This window comes from Bufo gargarizans, chromosome 8, assembly GCF_014858855.1.
Source record: "Bufo gargarizans isolate SCDJY-AF-19 chromosome 8, ASM1485885v1, whole genome shotgun sequence".
Classification (NCBI taxonomy): domain Eukaryota; kingdom Metazoa; phylum Chordata; class Amphibia; order Anura; family Bufonidae; genus Bufo; species Bufo gargarizans.
This window is the reverse complement of record NC_058087.1, coordinates 185,670,655-185,693,688: the sequence shown is the minus strand read 5'-3', so window position 1 is coordinate 185,693,688 and position 23,034 is coordinate 185,670,655. Positions and strand designations below refer to the sequence as shown.

General features: G+C 44.4%; 2 protein-coding genes across 2 annotated transcripts; both read right to left on the bottom strand.

The window, feature by feature from the left end:
- Window positions 1-8,074: 8,074 nt before the first annotated feature.
- Window positions 8,075-9,912, bottom strand: LOC122945511 (NXPE family member 2-like). The gene is made up of 3 exons (XM_044304576.1): window positions 9,903-9,912; window positions 8,974-9,192; window positions 8,075-8,619 (listed from the first exon to the last, which is right to left on the bottom strand). Exons 1-3 carry the CDS (start codon window positions 9,910-9,912, stop codon window positions 8,075-8,077), a joined length of 774 nt encoding a protein of 257 aa, XP_044160511.1.
- Window positions 9,913-13,493: 3,581 nt separating this feature from the next.
- On the bottom strand, window positions 13,494-20,284 carry LOC122944387 (NXPE family member 2-like). The gene is made up of 4 exons (XM_044302591.1): window positions 20,174-20,284; window positions 17,406-17,467; window positions 14,393-14,611; window positions 13,494-14,038 (listed from the first exon to the last, which is right to left on the bottom strand). Exons 2-4 carry the CDS (start codon window positions 17,446-17,448, stop codon window positions 13,494-13,496), a joined length of 807 nt encoding a protein of 268 aa, XP_044158526.1. The 5' UTR covers window positions 17,449-17,467; window positions 20,174-20,284.
- Window positions 20,285-23,034: the final 2,750 nt, after the last annotated feature.

The following is a 23,034-nucleotide window of genomic DNA, read 5'->3' as shown; positions in this document are numbered from 1 at the left end:
TGCAGTGGAGTAAACACCTTAAAACCAAGGAAGTCACTCAGGCTCCCCCTGCTACCTCTTCTGCTGCTGCCGCCTCGGCCTCTTCCTCCGCCTCTGGAGGAACGTTGGCACCTGCCGCCCAGCAAACAGGGGATGTACCACCAACACCACCACCACCTCCGTCACCAAGCGTCTCAACCATGTCACACGCCAGCGTTCAGCTCTCCATCTCACAAACATTTGAGAGAAAGCGTAAATTCCCACCTAGCCACCCTCGATCCCTGGCCCTGAATGCCAGCATTTCTAAACTACTGGCCTATGAAATGCTGTCATTTAGGCTGGTGGACACAGACAGCTTCAAACAGCTCATGTCGCTTGCTGTCCCACAGTATGTTGTTCCCAGCCGCCACTACTTCTCCAAGAGAGCCGTGCCTTCCCTGCACAACCAAGTATCCGATAAAATCAAGTGTGCACTGCGCAACGCCATCTGTGGCAAGGTCCACCTAACCACAGATACGTGGACCAGTAAGCACGGCCAGGGACGCTATATCTCCCTAACTGCACACTGGGTAAATGTAGTGGCAGCTGGGCCCCAGGCGGAGAGCTGTTTGGCGCACGTCCTTCCGCCGCCAAGGATCGCAGGGCATCATTCTTTGCCTCCTGTTGCCACCTCCTCCTTCTCGGCTTCCTCCTCCTCTTCTTCCACCTGCTCATCCAGTCAGCCACACACCTTCACCACCAACTTCAGCACAGCCCGGGGTAAACGTCAGCAGGCCATTCTGAAACTCATATGTTTGGGGGACAGGCCCCACACCGCACAGGAGTTGTGGCGGGGTATAGAACAAAAGACCGACGAGTGGTTGCTGCCGGTGAGCCTCAAGCCCAGCCTGGTGGTGTGCGATAATGGGCGAAATCTCGTTGCAGCTCTGGGACTAGCCGGTTTGACGCACATCCCTTCCTTGGCGCATGTGCTGAATTTGGTGGTGCAGAAGTTCATTCACAACTACCCCGACATGTCAGAGCTGCTGCATAAAGTGCGGGCCGTCTGTTCGCGCTTCCGGCGTTCACATCCTGCTGCTGCTCGCCTGTCTGCGCTACAGCGTAACTTCGGCCTTCCCGCTCACCGCCTCATATGCGACGTGCCCACCGGGTGGAACTCCACCTTGCACATGCTGGACAGACTGTGCGAGCAGCAGCAGGCCATAGTGGAGTTTCAGCTGCAGCACGCACGGGTCAGTCGCACTGCGGAACAGCACCACTTCACCACCAATGACTGGGCCTCCATGCGAGACCTGTGTGCCCTGTTGCACTGTTTCGAGTACTCCACCAACATGGCCAGTGGCGATGACGCCGTTATAAGCGTTACAATACCACTTCTATGTCTCCTTGAGAAAACACTTAGGGCGATGATGGAAGAGGAGGTGGCCCAGGAGGAGGAGGAGGAAGAGGGGTCATTTTTAGCACTTTCAGGCCAGTCTCTTCGAAGTGACTCAGAGGGAGGTTTTTTGCAACAGCAGAGGCCAGGTACAAATGTGGCCAGCCAGGGCCCACTACTGGAGGACGAGGAGGACGAGGATGAGGAGAAGGTGGAGGAGGATGAGGATGAAGCATGGTCACAGCGGGGTGGCACCCAACGCAGCTTGGGCCCATCACTGGTGCGTGGCTGGGGGGAAAGGCAGGACGATGACGATACGCCTCCCACAGAGGACAGCTTGTCCTTACCTCTGGGCAGCCTGGCACACATGAGCGACTACATGCTGCAGTGCCTGCGCAACGACAGCAGAGTTGACCACATTTTAACGTGTGCGGACTACTGGGTTGCCACCCTGCTGGATCCACGGTACAAAGACAATGTGCCCACCTTACTTCCTGCACTGGAGCGTGATAGGAAGATGCGCGAGTACAAGCGCACGTTGGTAGACGCGCTACTGAGAGCATTCCCAAATGTCACAGGGGAACAAGTGGAAGCCCAAGGCCAAGGCAGAGGAGGAGCAAGAGGTCGCCAAGGCAGCTGTGTCACGGCCAGCTCCTCTGAGAGCAGGGTTAGCATGGCAGAGATGTGGAAAAGTTTTGTCAACACGCCACAGCTAACTGCACCACCACCTGATACGCAACGTGTTAGCAGGAGGCAACATTTCACTAACATGGTGGAACAGTACGTGTGCACACCCCTCCACGTACTGACTGATGGTTCGGCCCCATTCAACTTCTGGGTCTCTAAATTGTCCACGTGGCCAGAGCTAGCCTTTTATGCCTTGGAGGTGCTGGCCTGCCCGGCGGCCAGCGTTTTGTCTGAACGTGTATTCAGCACGGCAGGGGGCGTCATTACAGACAAACGCAGCCGCCTGTCTACAGCCAATGTGGACAAGCTGACGTTCATAAAAATGAACCAGGCATGGATCCCACAGGCCCTGTCCATCCCTTGTGCAGATTAGACATTAACTACCTCCCCTTAACCATATATTATTGTACTCCAGGGCACTTCCTCATTCAATCCTATTTTTATTTTCATTTTACCATTATATTGCGGGGCTACCCAAAGTTGAATGAACCTCTCCTCTGTCTGTGTGTGTGCTGGGCCTAAATATATGCCAATGGACTGTTCCAATGTTGGGTGACGTGAAGCCTGATTCTCTGCTATGACATGCAGACTGATTCTCTGCTGACATGAAGCCAGATTGTCTGTTACGGGACCTCTCTCCTCTGCCTGGGTGCCGGGGCCTAAATTTATGACAATGGACTGTTACAGTGGTGGGTGACGTGAAGCATGATTCTCTGCTATGGGACCTCTCTCCAATTGATATTGGTTAATTTTTATTTATTTTATTTTTATTTTTATTCATTTCCCTATCCACATTTGTTTGCGTGGGATTTACCTACATGTTGCTGCCTTTTGCAGCCCTCTAGCCCTTTCCTGGGCTGTTTTACAGCCTTTTTAGTGCCGAAAAGTTCGGGTCCCAATTAACTTCAATGGGGTTCGGGTTCGGGACGAAGTTCGGGTCGGGTTCGGATCCCGAACCCGAACATTTCTGGGAAGTTCGGCCGAACTTCTCGAACCCAAACATCCAGGTGTTCGCTCAACTCTACTTTTGAGCAATAAAAACTCTTTCTTAAAAAGAAAATCTTTTTGCATCGCCACATCCTAAGACCCATAGTTTTTTTTTACATTTCTGTCTACGGAGTTGTGTGGGGCAACTTGTAATTTTCACTGGTAACATTTTGGGGTAAATAACACTTTTTGATTGCTTTTTATTACTTTTTTGTTGCTGACTGAAGCAAAAAGCAGTTTAGCCATGATATTTATGTAGTGCGGGTCATTACAGATGCGTCGATACCAAACATGTGGAGGAGAGTTAATACTTGCAAATTTTTTTCATTGAAAAGCGTTTTTTTCAATGGCAAAAAAATATAAATAATACATTCAAATACTTACCTCCAATCTGCTGTCAGCAATGCTGTGCAGGACACAGACCTCTCCCGGTGTGTGCCCTGAGCTCTATGCAGTCCGGCTCAGGCAGCGCGATAATGATGACATGGCCTCTGATAGGCTACAGGAACTAGGACTAAAGCCTATTAGAGGAATCGGTGGGCCAGGGAGATATAACGCCAATGCCCAATCGCAGCATTCAACTGTATCGCTGCCCTGAGAACAGCCATACAGTTAATATGCAGAGATGAGCGCTTCCACAATGAAAGCGCTCATTGTCCATGGCTCTTCTGCTGCCCCCCACTTGTCCCTACCTGGTGCCACCTGAGACAATCGTCTCACCTCGCCTCATTGGCGTTCAAGAAGGCTTCATGTGCTAGCTCAGCTCCAGCAGGTTTGATCAGAATTTTTTATTAGGCACCTACAAAAACACCTATGAAAATACCATGTGTGACACTGAAGGAAAGGCATTTTATTTTACAAGACAAAGACTATAACAGTAATTATGGTCTTAAAGGGCAACTAACTTTTGAGTCAGCAGCTTTAGAAGATAGTCCTGCTAATAATATCCTCACATACAATAAATAACCACGTTTTCGCCAAGTAGCACCTGGCAAGCCTAAATCCAAAGGTCAGGGTGGTGGTGTAAAGCCAATGCATTTGTTTGTGGATCAGTGCCAATACGGTCTCTGGAGCGGTAGCTCAAAGTTCACCTTCTGTCAATTTTTACAGCGCCAGTTGCAAAGTTTTATGGAGGAGCAATAAAAGTCTTGGTTAGGCCTCATGCACACGACCATTGTGTGCATCCGTGGCCGTTGTGCCGTTTTGCGTTTTTTTTTCGCGGACCCATTGAAAGTAAATCGGAAAATGCACCGTTTTGCAGCCGAGACCGTGATCCGTGTATCCTGTCCGTCCCAAAAAATATGACCTGTCCTATTTTTTTGACGGACAACGGTTCACGGACCCATTCAAGTCAATGGGTCCGTGAAAAGAACACGGATGCACACAAGATTGGCATCCGTGTCCGTGATCCGTGGCGAAAGGTTACTTTCATACAGATCGGTAACCATGGCAACCGGGACGCTACTGCAGTCCTGGTTGCCATGGCTACTTAGCAATAGTAGAAGCATCATACTTACCTGCTGGCTGCTGCGATGTCTGTGTCCGGCCGGGAGCTCCTCCTACTGGTAAGTGACAGATCATTAAGCAATGCACCGCACAGACCTGTCACTTACCAGTAGGAGGAGCTCCCGTCCGGACACAGACATCGCAGCAGCCAGCAGGTAAGTATGATGCTTTTACTATTGCTAATCAACCATGGCAACCAGGACTGCAGTAGCGTCCCGGTTGCCATGGTTACTGATCGGAGCCCCAGCGATTAAACTGGGACTCCGATCGGAACTCCGCTGCCACCAATGATCGGGCCGCACACTGGCCACCAATGTTATTAATGCAATAGAGGGAGGGAGGGGGGGCCGGGGGGGGCCGCACACTGGCCACCAATGTTCTTATTACAATAGAGGGAGGAGGGGGGGCCGGGGGAGGCCGCACACTGGCAACCAATGTTCTTATTACAATAGAGGGAGGGAGGGGGGCCGCACATTGGCCACCAATGTTCTTATTACAATAGAGGGAGGGGGAGCGGGGGAGGTCGCACACTGCCACCAATGTTCTTATTACAATAGAGGGAGGGATGGGGGGCCGGGGGAGGCCGCACACTGGCAACCAATGTTCTTATTACAATAGAGGGAGGGAGGGGGGGAGGGGGGGTCCGCACTGGCCACCAATGATATTCAAACTGGGGAGGGGGGGGCTGCCCCCTGCTGCCTGGTAGCCCTGATCTCTTACAGGGGGCTATGATACGCACAATTAACCCCTTCAGGTGCGGCACCTGAGGGGTTAATTGTGCTGATCATGGCCCCCTGTAAGAGATCGGATGCTGCCAGGCAGCAGGGGGCAGTCATGTACACAGTTTGTAGTATATTCTAACTAGAAGCGTCCCCATCACCATGGGAACGCCTCTGTGTTAGAATATACTGTCAGATCTAAGTTTTCACGATGTAACTCATATCCAACAGTATATTCTAACATAGAGGCGTTCCCATGGTGATGGGGACGCTTCAAGTTAAAATATACCATCGGATTGGAGAAAACTCCAATCCGATGGTATAAAAGGAACTCCTGACTTTACATTGAAAGTCAATGGGGACGGATCCGTTTGCAATTGCACCATATTGTGTCAATGTCAAACGGATCTGTCCCCATTGACTTGCATTGTAATTCAGGACGGATCCGTTTGGCTCCGACTTTTTTTTCATGTCCATGGATCCTCCAAAAATCAAGGAAGACCCACGGACGAAAAAACGGTCACGGATCACGGACCTACGGACCCCGTTTTTGCGGACCGTAATAAAAAACGGTTGTGTGCATGAGGCCTTAAAGGAAGGCAGTAAACATCCACCATTAGGCGAGTGTTGTGTGTTGAGGTTGAGTGCCTATATGGCTGCCACTGATTCCCAGGAAGTCGCCCCGGCCACACAACTAGCCCTGTGAGTCTCTATGAGAAAAGCGCATTACAAATGTTTCTCATTGTCATATAGAATCAGGGTTGTAACTGGAAAAGGCTGAGCCCCATAGCAAATTTTCGAGTAGGCCACACCCTATCAACTTTCTATAGGCTCCTGTGGCTACTCAACACCACCATGCTCTCTATAAAACCCCCACCCAGTCAGTAGTTATTCCACCTTAGTGCCCAAACACAGTAGATATACCCCTAGTGCTCCCTTACAGTAGTTATAGCCTATTTGTACTCCTAATGGCCCAGTCCCTCCTGCCGTGGCATCCATTGGATGCAACAAGAACAAATCCTATATCATGGAACAGTCACCACTATATAACTAAAAACATCTCAATGTATGCTACCCTCTTGGATGTAGACCACAGCAACCACTCTGTTAGAGGGAGTGGCAAACCATCCAGGTCAAAAGTACTGCTGCTGCTATGCTTGCTGCTATAGGGCCTGGCCAAGCAGTAATTTTCCCTTCAGCAGCTGACACCATAGTCGGCTGAAGGGTGGCTGCTTTAACCTGGTCTATCTCTAGATATATAGCAGCTAGAGATATGAGCCAAGTCTTGTTTTTCTGACAATCTAAGCTTTAAAAGAAGACCTGGTTCTGCGATAAAGCCTTTAGAAACCAGGTCGGGAGTGAGATCTGCAAGTAACACATTTCCAATCAAGTTTCTAAAGGTACCATCCTATGAAAGTGCAGGTTAAAGCAGTCGGCTATGGTCTCAGTGGGAGGAGAAGAGGGGGCCCAATGGGGGACATACTGACACTCTGCAAGGAGAGGAAAGAGATACCGATCCTACTCTTCTTGTGTAACCACTGTATGTGATACCGGGGCGCGTGGTAACATGGAGTTCTGTGCATGTTATCCCCTCCTTTCCCCATCACACAATATACTTGGTTTCTGATTGTCACATACAAAGGTCTTTTTCTGCCGGGAAAGAAGTGAAAACATTTGCATCTATTCTACGACTAGTTAGCCCACTTATTGACACCCTGACTCAGATGTTTCCTAGCATCCAAATGGCGGCATAAAAGTCACCCTAAACACTTGCACAATGTTCAATAAAGTTTACATTTCACACTGTCCCGATCACGTTCTTTCGTCTATGAAATGTGTTTTTTTTTGTACAAAAGCAGTAAAATGCTAAAAATACTACACATATTTAGTATCGCCATAATCATACCAACCTATAGAATAGCACACTAGGGGCCCATTCAAAAGTTTACTAAGGGGTCCAAGCTTTTTGTCACGGATGGTGTTGCAGAAAACAAGAAGTAACAAATAATGATCCGACTGACTTGATCCCAAACTAAGGAACAAAAGGGTGAGCCCTATTAAAGCCCTATAGCTCTCCCTGACTGCTCAGCCCATGCAAAGATCTCTGTGATAGAAAGTTGCATGTTCACGTACCTAGACTGAGTGACACCTGAAAACCCTATAATAGTGAGGGGACACGACCACCGGCTCCCTGTACTTAATACGGAGGGGGTCAGTGTCACCTAGAATCAAGCCAACAGGAAAACACAAATAAAGGGATAGACTTATCTAGGAAACCAGCGGTAGCAAACTTCTAGCAGTGAGCACAATCCAGGAAGTAGTATAAACCGCAAAGTGAGGCAGTATGGGAGGGGATATAAAGGGAGGCAATCACTGCTAATAGATGACAGCTGGGAGAGGGAGAAGAGATGTCAAAGCGAAACCAAAACAAAAGAACATCATGCAGGAGGTACTGAAGAACGTCTGTCATCCCTACAAACTAGGCAATTGCACAGAGCCCAATTTGCCCAAACTGCAGGAGTAAATTTAACCATCCAGTATTTTTAAGTGGAGCGGTATTATTTATAAAGTATATGGAAGTATTATGTGGGCTATAAATACTACATATCACTTTGGCACTATATGGAGGCTTTATTATGAAGGCTGTATATGGCGGTGTTACAGTATCTACAGTACATTATATGGCAGTGTCACAGTAATATGTGGGCAGAAATGAAGGTAAAACCCATATTAGACTGGTGGCTTTGCTTGTTGCCCAGTGCTCCATCTTTCATAAAACTGTATCAAAGATTGGCCACACATTTCCCCTCATATCAGATTATTAACAAGCAAAGGTGAACGTCATGCTCATTATACTGTCCAATGTGTATCCCATAGGGTGAACACACTCCATGGAGGAGGCTACCGTCATGTCCCAAGCATCCACGAAGCCCACGTTGATCCCTTGGAAGACCTCCCTAAGCACCAGATACTGGCAATAACCATTGAAGTCACCAATTCTCTCTTGAGGAGCAGTTCCTTCTCTGGTGTTTTCCGTCTTGATGATGACCTTGGTATCTGGACTCCTTAGAAGCAATCGCTCCACGGCTCTACGGATGTTGATCGCTCGTCTAATGTAGAGTTTTAGTGGAAACTGCCTGAAGTGTTGTCCCATGGTAATTACAATGATGGTGTCCTTCCCCCCACCACGTTGGTCAATCTGACGACTCGTGTACATGTCCTCCTTGGAGTAGAAGAACGTGAAGCTCTCCAGGGGGAAGCCGTGCCTTTTGAAGGAAACATAAATGTCCTTATCCATGTTGAAAGCTTCAAGTGTCTTCTCCCATGAATTCCATCCACCCTCATGATAACGGAAATATTTTACTACTGATGGAGACAAAACAGAATCTGGTTAGAAATTATTTAGACTTAGTGTTAATTTACTCATTAAATGTCATAATTGTCATTTTATTTGCGTTTGGTGCGGTTTATAAAGAACAGCTGAGGTCCAGGTGGACTAGAGCAAAGATCCCTGGTGGGCTGGGGAAGCGAAGAGGTTAATGATGACATGTGTGAGCTGGGGGAGAGCTCGGCTATTTTCAGCGCTCACATAGGAATGAATGGAGGACGGCTGCGTTCTAAAGATAGGAGCTGGTCCCAGAGGTGGGACCTACACCTATCAGACACCAACAATGCCCTAGCTGAAACTTCTTTGATAAAGGTGACGTGGGTGACACTTACTCTTGATCCCCTCGGTGAAGTGCACCATGTACTGACGTAACGTGGAATCTCCAATGAGGAAGAGTTTCTTCCCCTGCAGACATTTAATGAAGTCGTCCCCCGACTTATAGACGGTCATGTCACAGTAAACGGGGCGCCAGGTGTAATTGTAGAAGTATCCGCTGGGATAGGGAGAGCTCATCCCCGGCTGACATTTTACATTGGAAGTGGCTGAATGATCTGAGCAAAAAATGTAAAAAATAAATGTCATTGAGGCACATTTCACATCACTGCAGAAACAAGGACATTGTGGTGGGATAACCAGGAACCTTGTGGACCTCGAATAGGACTTTCTGTCTGTCTATTATCTATCTATCTCATATCTAACATCTATCTATCTCATATCTATCATCTATCCATCTATCTCATATCTATCTATCTATCTCATATCTATATATCCATCTATCTCATATCTAACTATCTATCTATCTATCTATCTCATATCTATCTATCTATCTAACATGTGGAGGAGAGTTAATACTTGCAAATTTTTTTCATTGAAAAGCGTTTTTTTCAATGGCAAAAAAATATAAATAATACATTCAAATACTTACCTCCAATCTGCTGTCAGCAATGCTGTGCAGGACACAGACCTCTCCCGGTGTGTGCCCTGAGCTCTATGCAGTCCGGCTCAGGCAGCGCGATAATGATGACATGGCCTCTGATAGGCTACAGGAACTAGGACTAAAGCCTATTAGAGGAATCGGTGGGCCAGGGAGATATAACGCCAATGCCCAATCGCAGCATTCAACTGTATCGCTGCCCTGAGAACAGCCATACAGTTAATATGCAGAGATGAGCGCTTCCACAATGAAAGCGCTCATTGTCCATGGCTCTTCTGCTGCCCCCCACTTGTCCCTACCTGGTGCCACCTGAGACAATCGTCTCACCTCGCCTCATTGGCGTTCAAGAAGGCTTCATGTGCTAGCTCAGCTCCAGCAGGTTTGATCAGAATTTTTTATTAGGCACCTACAAAAACACCTATGAAAATACCATGTGTGACACTGAAGGAAAGGCATTTTATTTTACAAGACAAAGACTATAACAGTAATTATGGTCTTAAAGGGCAACTAACTTTTGAGTCAGCAGCTTTAGAAGATAGTCCTGCTAATAATATCCTCACATACAATAAATAACCACGTTTTCGCCAAGTAGCACCTGGCAAGCCTAAATCCAAAGGTCAGGGTGGTGGTGTAAAGCCAATGCATTTGTTTGTGGATCAGTGCCAATACGGTCTCTGGAGCGGTAGCTCAAAGTTCACCTTCTGTCAATTTTTACAGCGCCAGTTGCAAAGTTTTATGGAGGAGCAATAAAAGTCTTGGTTAGGCCTCATGCACACGACCATTGTGTGCATCCGTGGCCGTTGTGCCGTTTTGCGTTTTTTTTTCGCGGACCCATTGAAAGTAAATCGGAAAATGCACCGTTTTGCAGCCGAGACCGTGATCCGTGTATCCTGTCCGTCCCAAAAAATATGACCTGTCCTATTTTTTTGACGGACAACGGTTCACGGACCCATTCAAGTCAATGGGTCCGTGAAAAGAACACGGATGCACACAAGATTGGCATCCGTGTCCGTGATCCGTGGCGAAAGGTTACTTTCATACAGATCGGTAACCATGGCAACCGGGACGCTACTGCAGTCCTGGTTGCCATGGCTACTTAGCAATAGTAGAAGCATCATACTTACCTGCTGGCTGCTGCGATGTCTGTGTCCGGCCGGGAGCTCCTCCTACTGGTAAGTGACAGATCATTAAGCAATGCACCGCACAGACCTGTCACTTACCAGTAGGAGGAGCTCCCGTCCGGACACAGACATCGCAGCAGCCAGCAGGTAAGTATGATGCTTTTACTATTGCTAATCAACCATGGCAACCAGGACTGCAGTAGCGTCCCGGTTGCCATGGTTACTGATCGGAGCCCCAGCGATTAAACTGGGACTCCGATCGGAACTCCGCTGCCACCAATGATCGGGCCGCACACTGGCCACCAATGTTATTAATGCAATAGAGGGAGGGAGGGGGGGCCGGGGGAGGCCGCACACTGGCCACCAATGTTCTTATTACAATAGAGGGAGGAGGGGGGGCCGGGGGAGGCCGCACACTGGCAACCAATGTTCTTATTACAATAGAGGGAGGGAGGGGGGCCGCACATTGGCCACCAATGTTCTTATTACAATAGAGGGAGGGGGAGCGGGGGAGGTCGCACACTGCCACCAATGTTCTTATTACAACGGTTGTGTGCATGAGGCCTTAAAGGAAGGCAGTAAACATCCACCATTAGGCGAGTGTTGTGTGTTGAGGTTGAGTGCCTATATGGCTGCCACTGATTCCCAGGAAGTCGCCCCGGCCACACAACTAGCCCTGTGAGTCTCTATGAGAAAAGCGCATTACAAATGTTTCTCATTGTCATATAGAATCAGGGTTGTAACTGGAAAAGGCTGAGCCCCATAGCAAATTTTCGAGTAGGCCACACCCTATCAACTTTCTATAGGCTCCTGTGGCTACTCAACACCACCATGCTCTCTATAAAACCCCCACCCAGTCAGTAGTTATTCCACCTTAGTGCCCAAACACAGTAGATATACCCCTAGTGCTCCCTTACAGTAGTTATAGCCTATTTGTACTCCTAATGGCCCAGTCCCTCCTGCCGTGGCATCCATTGGATGCAACAAGAACAAATCCTATATCATGGAACAGTCACCACTATATAACTAAAAACATCTCAATGTATGCTACCCTCTTGGATGTAGACCACAGCAACCACTCTGTTAGAGGGAGTGGCAAACCATCCAGGTCAAAAGTACTGCTGCTGCTATGCTTGCTGCTATAGGGCCTGGCCAAGCAGTAATTTTCCCTTCAGCAGCTGACACCATAGTCGGCTGAAGGGTGGCTGCTTTAACCTGGTCTATCTCTAGATATATAGCAGCTAGAGATATGAGCCAAGTCTTGTTTTTCTGACAATCTAAGCTTTAAAAGAAGACCTGGTTCTGCGATAAAGCCTTTAGAAACCAGGTCGGGAGTGAGATCTGCAAGTAACACATTTCCAATCAAGTTTCTAAAGGTACCATCCTATGAAAGTGCAGGTTAAAGCAGTCGGCTATGGTCTCAGTGGGAGGAGAAGAGGGGGCCCAATGGGGGACATACTGACACTCTGCAAGGAGAGGAAAGAGATACCGATCCTACTCTTCTTGTGTAACCACTGTATGTGATACCGGGGCGCGTGGTAACATGGAGTTCTGTGCATGTTATCCCCTCCTTTCCCCATCACACAATATACTTGGTTTCTGATTGTCACATACAAAGGTCTTTTTCTGCCGGGAAAGAAGTGAAAACATTTGCATCTATTCTACGACTAGTTAGCCCACTTATTGACACCCTGACTCAGATGTTTCCTAGCATCCAAATGGCGGCATAAAAGTCACCCTAAACACTTGCACAATGTTCAATAAAGTTTACATTTCACACTGTCCCGATCACGTTCTTTCGTCTATGAAATGTGTTTTTTTTTGTACAAAAGCAGTAAAATGCTAAAAATACTACACATATTTAGTATCGCCATAATCATACCAACCTATAGAATAGCACACTAGGGGCCCATTCAAAAGTTTACTAAGGGGTCCAAGCTTTTTGTCACGGATGGTGTTGCAGAAAACAAGAAGTAACAAATAATGATCCGACTGACTTGATCCCAAACTAAGGAACAAAAGGGTGAGCCCTATTAAAGCCCTATAGCTCTCCCTGACTGCTCAGCCCATGCAAAGATCTCTGTGATAGAAAGTTGCATGTTCACGTACCTAGACTGAGTGACACCTGAAAACCCTATAATAGTGAGGGGACACGACCACCGGCTCCCTGTACTTAATACGGAGGGGGTCAGTGTCACCTAGAATCAAGCCAACAGGAAAACACAAATAAAGGGATAGACTTATCTAGGAAACCAGCGGTAGCAAACTTCTAGCAGTGAGCACAATCCAGGAAGTAGTATAAACCGCAAAGTGAGGCAGTATGGGAGGGGATATAAAGGGAGGCAATCACTGCTAATAGATGACAGCTGGGAGAGGGAGAAGAGATGTCAAAGCGAAACCAAAACAAAAGAACATCATGCAGGAGGTACTGAAGAACGTCTGTCATCCCTACAAACTAGGCAATTGCACAGAGCCCAATTTGCCCAAACTGCAGGAGTAAATTTAACCATCCAGTATTTTTAAGTGGAGCGGTATTATTTATAAAGTATATGGAAGTATTATGTGGGCTATAAATACTACATATCACTTTGGCACTATATGGAGGCTTTATTATGAAGGCTGTATATGGCGGTGTTACAGTATCTACAGTACATTATATGGCAGTGTCACAGTAATATGTGGGCAGAAATGAAGGTAAAACCCATATTAGACTGGTGGCTTTGCTTGTTGCCCAGTGCTCCATCTTTCATAAAACTGTATCAAAGATTGGCCACACATTTCCCCTCATATCAGATTATTAACAAGCAAAGGTGAACGTCATGCTCATTATACTGTCCAATGTGTATCCCATAGGGTGAACACACTCCATGGAGGAGGCTACCGTCATGTCCCAAGCATCCACGAAGCCCACGTTGATCCCTTGGAAGACCTCCCTAAGCACCAGATACTGGCAATAACCATTGAAGTCACCAATTCTCTCTTGAGGAGCAGTTCCTTCTCTGGTGTTTTCCGTCTTGATGATGACCTTGGTATCTGGACTCCTTAGAAGCAATCGCTCCACGGCTCTACGGATGTTGATCGCTCGTCTAATGTAGAGTTTTAGTGGAAACTGCCTGAAGTGTTGTCCCATGGTAATTACAATGATGGTGTCCTTCCCCCCACCACGTTGGTCAATCTGACGACTCGTGTACATGTCCTCCTTGGAGTAGAAGAACGTGAAGCTCTCCAGGGGGAAGCCGTGCCTTTTGAAGGAAACATAAATGTCCTTATCCATGTTGAAAGCTTCAAGTGTCTTCTCCCATGAATTCCATCCACCCTCATGATAACGGAAATATTTTACTACTGATGGAGACAAAACAGAATCTGGTTAGAAATTATTTAGACTTAGTGTTAATTTACTCATTAAATGTCATAATTGTCATTTTATTTGCGTTTGGTGCGGTTTATAAAGAACAGCTGAGGTCCAGGTGGACTAGAGCAAAGATCCCTGGTGGGCTGGGGAAGCGAAGAGGTTAATGATGACATGTGTGAGCTGGGGGAGAGCTCGGCTATTTTCAGCGCTCACATAGGAATGAATGGAGGACGGCTGCGTTCTAAAGATAGGAGCTGGTCCCAGAGGTGGGACCTACACCTATCAGACACCAACAATGCCCTAGCTGAAACTTCTTTGATAAAGGTGACGTGGGTGACACTTACTCTTGATCCCCTCGGTGAAGTGCACCATGTACTGACGTAACGTGGAATCTCCAATGAGGAAGAGTTTCTTCCCCTGCAGACATTTAATGAAGTCGTCCCCCGACTTATAGACGGTCATGTCACAGTAAACGGGGCGCCAGGTGTAATTGTAGAAGTATCCGCTGGGATAGGGAGAGCTCATCCCCGGCTGACATTTTACATTGGAAGTGGCTGAATGATCTGAGCAAAAAATGTAAAAAATAAATGTCATTGAGGCACATTTCACATCACTGCAGAAACAAGGACATTGTGGTGGGATAACCAGGAACCTTGTGGACCTCGAATAGGACTTTCTGTCTGTCTATTATCTATCTATCTCATATCTAACATCTATCTATCTCATATCTATCATCTATCCATCTATCTCATATCTATCTATCTATCTCATATCTATATATCCATCTATCTCATATCTAACTATCTATCTATCTATCTATCTCATATCTATCTATCTATCTATCTCATATCTATCTATCTCATATCTATATATCCATCTATCTCATATCTAACTATCTATCTATCTCATATCTATCATCTATCCATCTATCTATCTATCTATCCATCTATCCATCTATCTCATATCTATCTATCTATCTATCTCATATCTATCTATCTATCTATCTCATATCTATCTATATATCCATCTATCTCATATCTATCTATCTATCTATCTCATATCTATCATCTATCTATCTATCTATCTCATATCTATCTATCTATCTATCTATCTCATATCTATCTATCTATCTATCTATCTATCTATCTATCTATCTATCATCTATCTATCTCATATCTATCTATCTATCTATCTATCTATCATCTATCTATCTATCTCATATCTATCTATCTATCTATCTATCTCATATCTATCTATCTATCTATCTATCATCTATCTATCTATCTCATATCTATCTATCTATCTATCTATCTATCTATCTCATATCTATCTCATATCTATCTCATATCTATCATCTATCTATCTATCTATCTATCTATCTCATATCTATCTATCTATCTATCTCATATCTATCTATATATCCATCTATCTCATATCTATCTATATATCCATCTATCTCATATCTATCTATATATCCATCTATCTCATATCTATCATCTATCTATCTATCTATCTCATATCTATCTATCTATCTATCTATCATCTATCTATCTCATATCTATCTATCTCATATCTATCTATCTATCTATCTATCTATCTATCTATTATCTATCTATCTCATATCTATCTATCTATCTATTATCTATCTATCTATCTATCTCATATCTATCTATCTATCTATCTATCTCATATCTATCTATCTATCTATCTATCTCATATCTATCCATCGATCTCATATCTATCTATCCCAACTCTTGAACATCTCCACATCATATGTTTGATATTGGGTCACCCAGGTTAAACATTATCTGTCCGTGCCCACCAGGAAATGCTGTTTTATTGGTCAGAAAGGCGTTTTTCTGGAACTTTCCGCTTGCCAAGGGAAGGGTGAAAGAAGTTCCTCATTCTATTAAAACTTTATATAACAGCTGACAACTGTCTGTGTAATCACACAGCGATGGCAAAGAGGGGAACGTGGAAAAATGTATTATTTTAACCCTCTTAAAACAATTGGCAAGTTTTATAAATGATATGCTTCATGTGAAATATACGTATACAGTACATATCCACACAGGCAAAAAAAATAAAAAAAATATTTTATTAGGTACCTTTCTCAATATTATGATTATTGTATTAGATTTTTTATTTTATTTTTCTTATACTTTCTGTATTTCACTGTTTTTATCCTTTGTATTCTATTGTTTTTGTTTCTACTTAGTATTTACTACAGTTTTTTATTATTTTTTGTATTATTTTAATTTTTTACAAGTTTTTTCCCTTTTTCTCTTGACATTCCCACTTTTTCCGCCCTCACACTGTGTAGATCACTGTGCAAATAGTCATTTTATCCTATGGCTATTTATTGCAGATGTCAGCTCTTCTCAAACTCAGTGTAAAAAAAAAAATACAGAACATGTAATTATGATTTCTTATAATTTTTTAACCCATTTCAGGGAAAATCGATTTGAAGCATTGCGGAAATTTGGCTTTGCAGCAAATCGAATTTTCCCTGAAATTGAAGTGGGCTTCGATTCGCTCAGCACTAGAAATCAGCTTTCTATCAGCTTTGTATTTTTCAGCTTCAAAATAAAGCTGTGTGAACACAGCCTGAGGCCTATTGCACACGAAGGTGTGCGCTCCGTGGGCGTATTATGGACCGCATTTGCGGATCCACAATACATGGGCACCGTTCAGTGCCATTCACTTCAATGGGTCCGCAAATCCGGAGATGCGGAATGGTGCGGAACGGAGGCACGGAACCAAAGCACTCGAGAGTGGGGTTTCGTCCCGTACTTCCGTTCCACAAAAAGATAGAACCTATCCTATCTTTTTGCGGAACGGCCGGATCCGCTGTGGCTGCCCTACTGTGTTCGTGCATTGCAGCCCACGACACGGTCATGGGATGCACATGTTCATGTGCAAAAGTCTCATGGCTTCTGGGTGGTTTTAGAATTTAGGCTACTTTCACACTTGCGGCAGGACGGATCCGACAGGCTGTTCACCATGTCGGATCCGTCCTGCCACTATTTCGCCGTGCCGCAGGACCACCGCTCTGTCCCCATTGACTATAATGGGGACGGGGCGGAGCTCCGGCGCAGCACGGCGGTGCACGGCGAAAGCGTCGGACATGCAGGACTTTTTAGTCCGGCGGCTTTCGCCGTGCACCGCCGGGCTCCGCCCCATCCCCATTATAGTCAATGGGGACGGAGTGGCGGTCTGGCAGCACGGCGAAATAGCGGCAGGACGGATCCAACATGGTGAACAGCCTGTCGGATCCGTCCTGCCGCAAGTGTGAAAGTAGCCTTGAGCAAAGTGGCAACTAAATAAGACAAAAACAGGTGAAATGTAACCACTTACTTTCACAATCTGTAACCACTATAGGATTCAAACTTTGGGCCATTTCCACACCGGCATTAGACCTTCAAAAAACATAAGATGCCATTTATACAATTTATAAAAAAAATTATAAAATATGAATAAACTGGCCAAAGTTTTTTATAAAAAAAAAATCTGGTTTGAGGAAGGCATGGCAGGAAAGCGGTGGTCTCCAATCTTTGACTGTCCAGCTGAAGCAAAAATTTGAAGAGCCACAGGTTGGAAACCATTGCTCTAATGGTTCTTCTACACGGGCTGAAAATCATGACTACAAACGTTCATATAAACCCTTGTTTTCAACCATTGCTTAGTGTAAACGGGGCTCACTACCGGCCGGCAAACTCTTGTTTATCAGGTGATCAGATCTGTTATGCAAACTGAATGGGAACGAATGATCGTACTAACAGTCATTTGTCCCCTTGTCAGTTTGCATTGAAATGTCTAAAAGGTCCATTCAAGGACAGATCAATTTTGTTTATCTCCACTCGTTTCAGACTAAAATTGGCACTAAAGGGTCATTCTGAACTGTTGTCCTACCAATACTGGGAATAATCTGTTGGGGAAGAGCTGGAAGAGTGTCAGGATAGGGCCCCCACTCTATTTTCTGTACGCTCCAGCTGTGCCCCCTCCTTGAGGTACGAAAAAGAGAACTTTGTGCCTATGGAAGGGTTGGGTAAGTACAAGACCATGTACATTAAATGAACCCTATATAGTTGGTGCCAGTAAAAGCATCACAAAGTGAAGACCTTGTAGGAAGAACCACATTTCTAAGGGACTGGCCTTGACTTATTCTGGACAGCTGAATGGCACTTGGGATGAGTATTTTATGGGCACAATTTAGTCCTGCTTCAAAAGGTAGCACTTTTTGCTCATACCTTTGAAACAGTGTTTTCTCCCCAGGTGTGAGGTAGGACACTTGAAGATCCACAGCTCTCATATTATTTAAACATTCACAAGGAAGGTCCTTGGGTTTAATACAGTAGAAGGCCTCTTCGTAGAACTCATCTTTGTACTCGCAAACCTCTTCAGCTGTGTTTGGCAGAAAGCCACAGTTGGAGATAGCTTGCTTGCCCAGGTATTCATATCTTCCTTGGTAACCAAGAACCCCTGGATTAAGATACCTAGCGTTATACTTTCTTAATATGCTTTGTGAACTTTGCTGATTCTATAAAGGATAGATAGAATGGAGTTAGATGGCTCAAAGCCCCTTGAGATGCCACCATGTCTGGTGTAAATATCACCTAGCGATATACCTTCTTAATATGCTTTGTGAACTTTGCTGACTCTATGAAGGACAAACAGAATGGGGTTAGATGGCTCAAAGCCCCTTGAGATGCCATCATGCCTGGTGTAAATATCACCTATTGTAGGACCTGCTTTGTGTCAAAAGCTACCAGTGGAGTCATCAACCTCCTGAAACAGTTTTAGGCAGATGTCCACCTGTTGGCACCGTTAGCGTTATGGACTGTAAGCCCCTACAGATGTCACAAAGCCTAGTGTTGATATCAGTAAGACCAACGTAGTGTAAAAAGTATGTGTGGACTGGAAGCCCCTAGCGTTGCTAGACATGTCAAAAGCTGAAGTTGAATGTCATCTACTCTGTGGTCATACACTTTAGGCAAACTCCTGTTCTAAATGGAGGAAGGAGAGAAAGTGTCTGCTGAACTCCTCTGGAGGCAGCTTTTCTCCTCAAGAACAAAAGTATTGGACATGTTGAGATCCAGCTGTCCCATCCATATCTCATCTGCCATCCAAAGAGAATCAGAAGGAACTTTAGATGGTTGATCAGTCCCACAGAAATTGGTGGATATCAGGCAAGGGACACAAGATCTTCTAGGAATGTTTATTCACTGAGATAACTTTCGGCCACGAGTGACCTAGATCCTGATGGTTGTTTCCTTCATCTTATACACTTCTCATTTCCAGGGGGTTACGACCATCCTGCAATCCAACAGCTGGAACGAGCCGTGTATAATGTGATGGAAAAATGAGTTTTTATTGTTCTGGGTGGTTTATTTGCCTTTTGACTAAGGTTTAGTGAAAATAATTCTAAGTGGAAAATCATAGCAGGACCATTCATCTTCTTGGAACGCCAGAGCTCAAAAGTGCGTGTGTGTAATTCCTGGTATTTGGCGTGTCTCCGTTGCTAAACATCATACATCCCAGGTTATATGTACATGAATGTAATTAAAATATACAGTATATAATTAGAATATATATAATATCAGTTTTTTTCTTACCTGACAAATCATTAAGGGCATTGTCATTTATAGGGTGAATTCCTCAATAATTTCCTCAATAAAGTCATGTTAAATATGGAGCTTTTCTTATGCAGGAGGCTGTACAGAGAAAGAAACAGTCCCTGTGGCGCCCAGCTGTCTGTACTCTGTGTGCCGCCATATAGTGACCCACTTTATTGGTTATTGTCAAGCCTCCAATTTTATCTGTGTGAAGACACACTATTTGCTAGAAATGTGCTGTCTGACAACCCAAAGGCTGCAGTTGTCAGGCAGTGTTTATACCTAGCGACTAGTTAGTTGATCATAGCTGGACTGATACTTGAGCGGGGGTTGTCCAAGGTCACTCTCTCCCCTTATATTTAAGATGAGAACCTTCTTCAGGCGTCATACACCATATTAGAGGTGAAGGAAAGCATGAGGGTTGAGGTTGTCAGATTTGTAGGTTGAAGGTAGATGTCTCGGAGCGTGCAGGAGGTCAATACAAAATGCAGCCGACCGTATCCTCCTTACCTGAAACAAGCTTTTATGCCAGGACAGACTCAGCAGGAAGATGGCGGTTAATAACACTGCTATCCTGCTTTTTTCCTCACTAGAGCCATCAGGGAAAAGGTTACGTCGTCCCTGTAGGAGAATTTAGTAAAAGATGGAAACTTTAGTCAATATGTCATAAGGGACACAGCAAATCCATGAAAATATTAACACCATATAGGATCAAAAGTATACCACTATACAGTGCCAAAATAATACTGTCATGCAGTGCCCAAAAATACGGTCATAGTTCCCAAATGATACCACCTAACATTATCCTAATAATACCGCCTAACATCAGTGTCCAAATTACACCACTGAATACTGCCTAAACAGTACTAACATAGTGCTCACATAATGCCACCAAATTGTCTAAATAATACAGGGTCCAAAGTATATCACCATATACTGTCTACATAATACTAACATATAGTGCCCAAATAATATCACTTAACATTGGTCAAATATTATCTGAATATGCTGCCTAAACAATACTAACATACAGTGCTCATGTAATACCACCTAAAAGTGTCCAAATAATACAGTGTCCATATACGGTCTATACAGTACTAATAATCAGTGCCCAAATAATACCACCTGACATCATGCAGTTCAAAAATCATGCCAACATAAAGTGTCTAAACAATACCACCATATAGTTCCCCAAACATACTGGAATATAGTTTCCAAATAATACCATCCATCGTGTCCAAATTATACCACTATATACAGTACCATCTAAACAGTACAGCGTCCAAACAAAGACACCCAGCAGTGTCTAAAAATGCCACCATGAACTGCCTAAACAATGCTACCATACCGATCCCAAATAATACCCCTTAACAGTGTCCAAATAATACAGTGTTTACATTATACCACCATATAGTACCTAAACAATACCACCATACAGTGAATAAATAATTGCACCTAATAGTGTCCACATTTTACCACCAAATACTGCCAAAACAATACTACCACACAGTACCCAAATAATGTCCCCTAACAGTGCCCTAAAATACTGGTCATACAGTTCCCTAATAATGGCAAGGTGTCCAAATAATAATGTTCAAACTATACCACCATATAGTACGTAAACAATATCATCATACACTGATCAAATAATACCACCTAACAGTGCCCAAATAATACCACCTAACAGTGCCCAATTAATACCACCTAAGAGTGCCCAAATTATATCACCTAACAGTGCCCAATTAATACCACCTAAGAGTGCCCAAATAATACCACCTATCAGTGCCCACATAATATCACCCAACAGTGCCCAAATAATATTACCTAACAGTACCCAAATAATATTACTTAACAGTGCCCAAATAATATCACCTATCAGTGCCCAAATAAAACCACCTAACAGTGCCCAAATAATACCACCTAACAATGGCCAAATAATACCACCTAACAGTGCCCACATAATATATAGTATATAGTATGTAATATATAGCATTCTGTTTCCTTTTTAGGCCTCACACCCATGATCGCAAAACACGGATAGCGGCCGCGTGCATTCCGCATTTTGAGGAACAGAAGGTCTGGCCATTACTTGACAAGAATAGGACATGTTCTATTTTTTTTGCGAGGCCGTGGAATGGAGGTACGGATGCGGACTGCACGCGGAGCGCTGTCCACATCTTTTGCGGCCCCATTGAAGTGAATGTGTTCGCATCCGAGCCGCCAAAAATGTAATTCGGATGGGAACCCAAACCACGGCCGTGTGCATGAGCCCTTATGGGGGAGACATTACGAATGCGGTTTCCCTACAATTTCACATAGGCCTGTACGTGCAACAATAGGGGCGGTGCGAAGAGGTGAAAAAGCTGAAGGATACCCCTGACTACTCTGCAAGCTGACAGCAGTGTTCTACATGCAGCTCTGGGTGTGACTGGAGTATAAGACATACTGCAACTCAAGTTCCGTATAAAAAAAGGTAAATCCAGATATATGGCAGACTTGGGTGACATCCAAATATCGTAAAGTCACAATCATGTGGGAAGATTTCCAGGTATCCACAACATTAACCTAGATGAGTCTATTAGACAAAAATGTAATTAAAAAAAAAGAAACGTGAAAGAAACACCCAGAAAAAAGCCATAAATGGGTCACCGGTCAGGAGAGGTTCGGTATCTGAAATACAGGGCCATATAGAAGTGTCAGTCACTGCATATTGATATTATTCAGTTGTTCTATGGCGACATTTAGTTACTATTTGGGGGTATTCAATCACTGTATATTGGCATTATTCAGTCACTAAATATATTTAGTCACTATATGGTGGTGTTATTTAGTCACTATATGGTGGTGTTATTTAGTCACTATATGGTGGTATTATTTAGTCACTAAATGGTGGTGTTATTTAGTCACTATATGGTGGTGTTATTTAGTCACTATATGGTGGTATTATTTATCCTCTATGTTGTGGTGTTATTTAGTCACTATATGGTGGTATTATTTAGTCACTATATGGTGGTATTATTTAGTCACTATATGGTGGTATTATTTAGTCACTGTATGGTGGTGTTATTTAGTCACTATATGGTGGTATTATTTAGTCACTATATGGTGGTGTTATTTAGTCACTATATGGTGGTATTATTTAGTCACTAAATGGTGGTGTTATTTAGTCACTAAATGGTGGTGTTATTTAGTCACTATATGGTGGTATTATTTAGTCACTATATGGTGGTGTTATTTAGTCACTATATGGTGGTGTTATTTAGTCACTATATGGTGGTATTATTTAGTCACTAAATGGTGGTGTTATTTAGTCACTATATGGTGGTGTTATTTAGTCACTATATGGTGGTATTATTTATCCTCTATGTTGT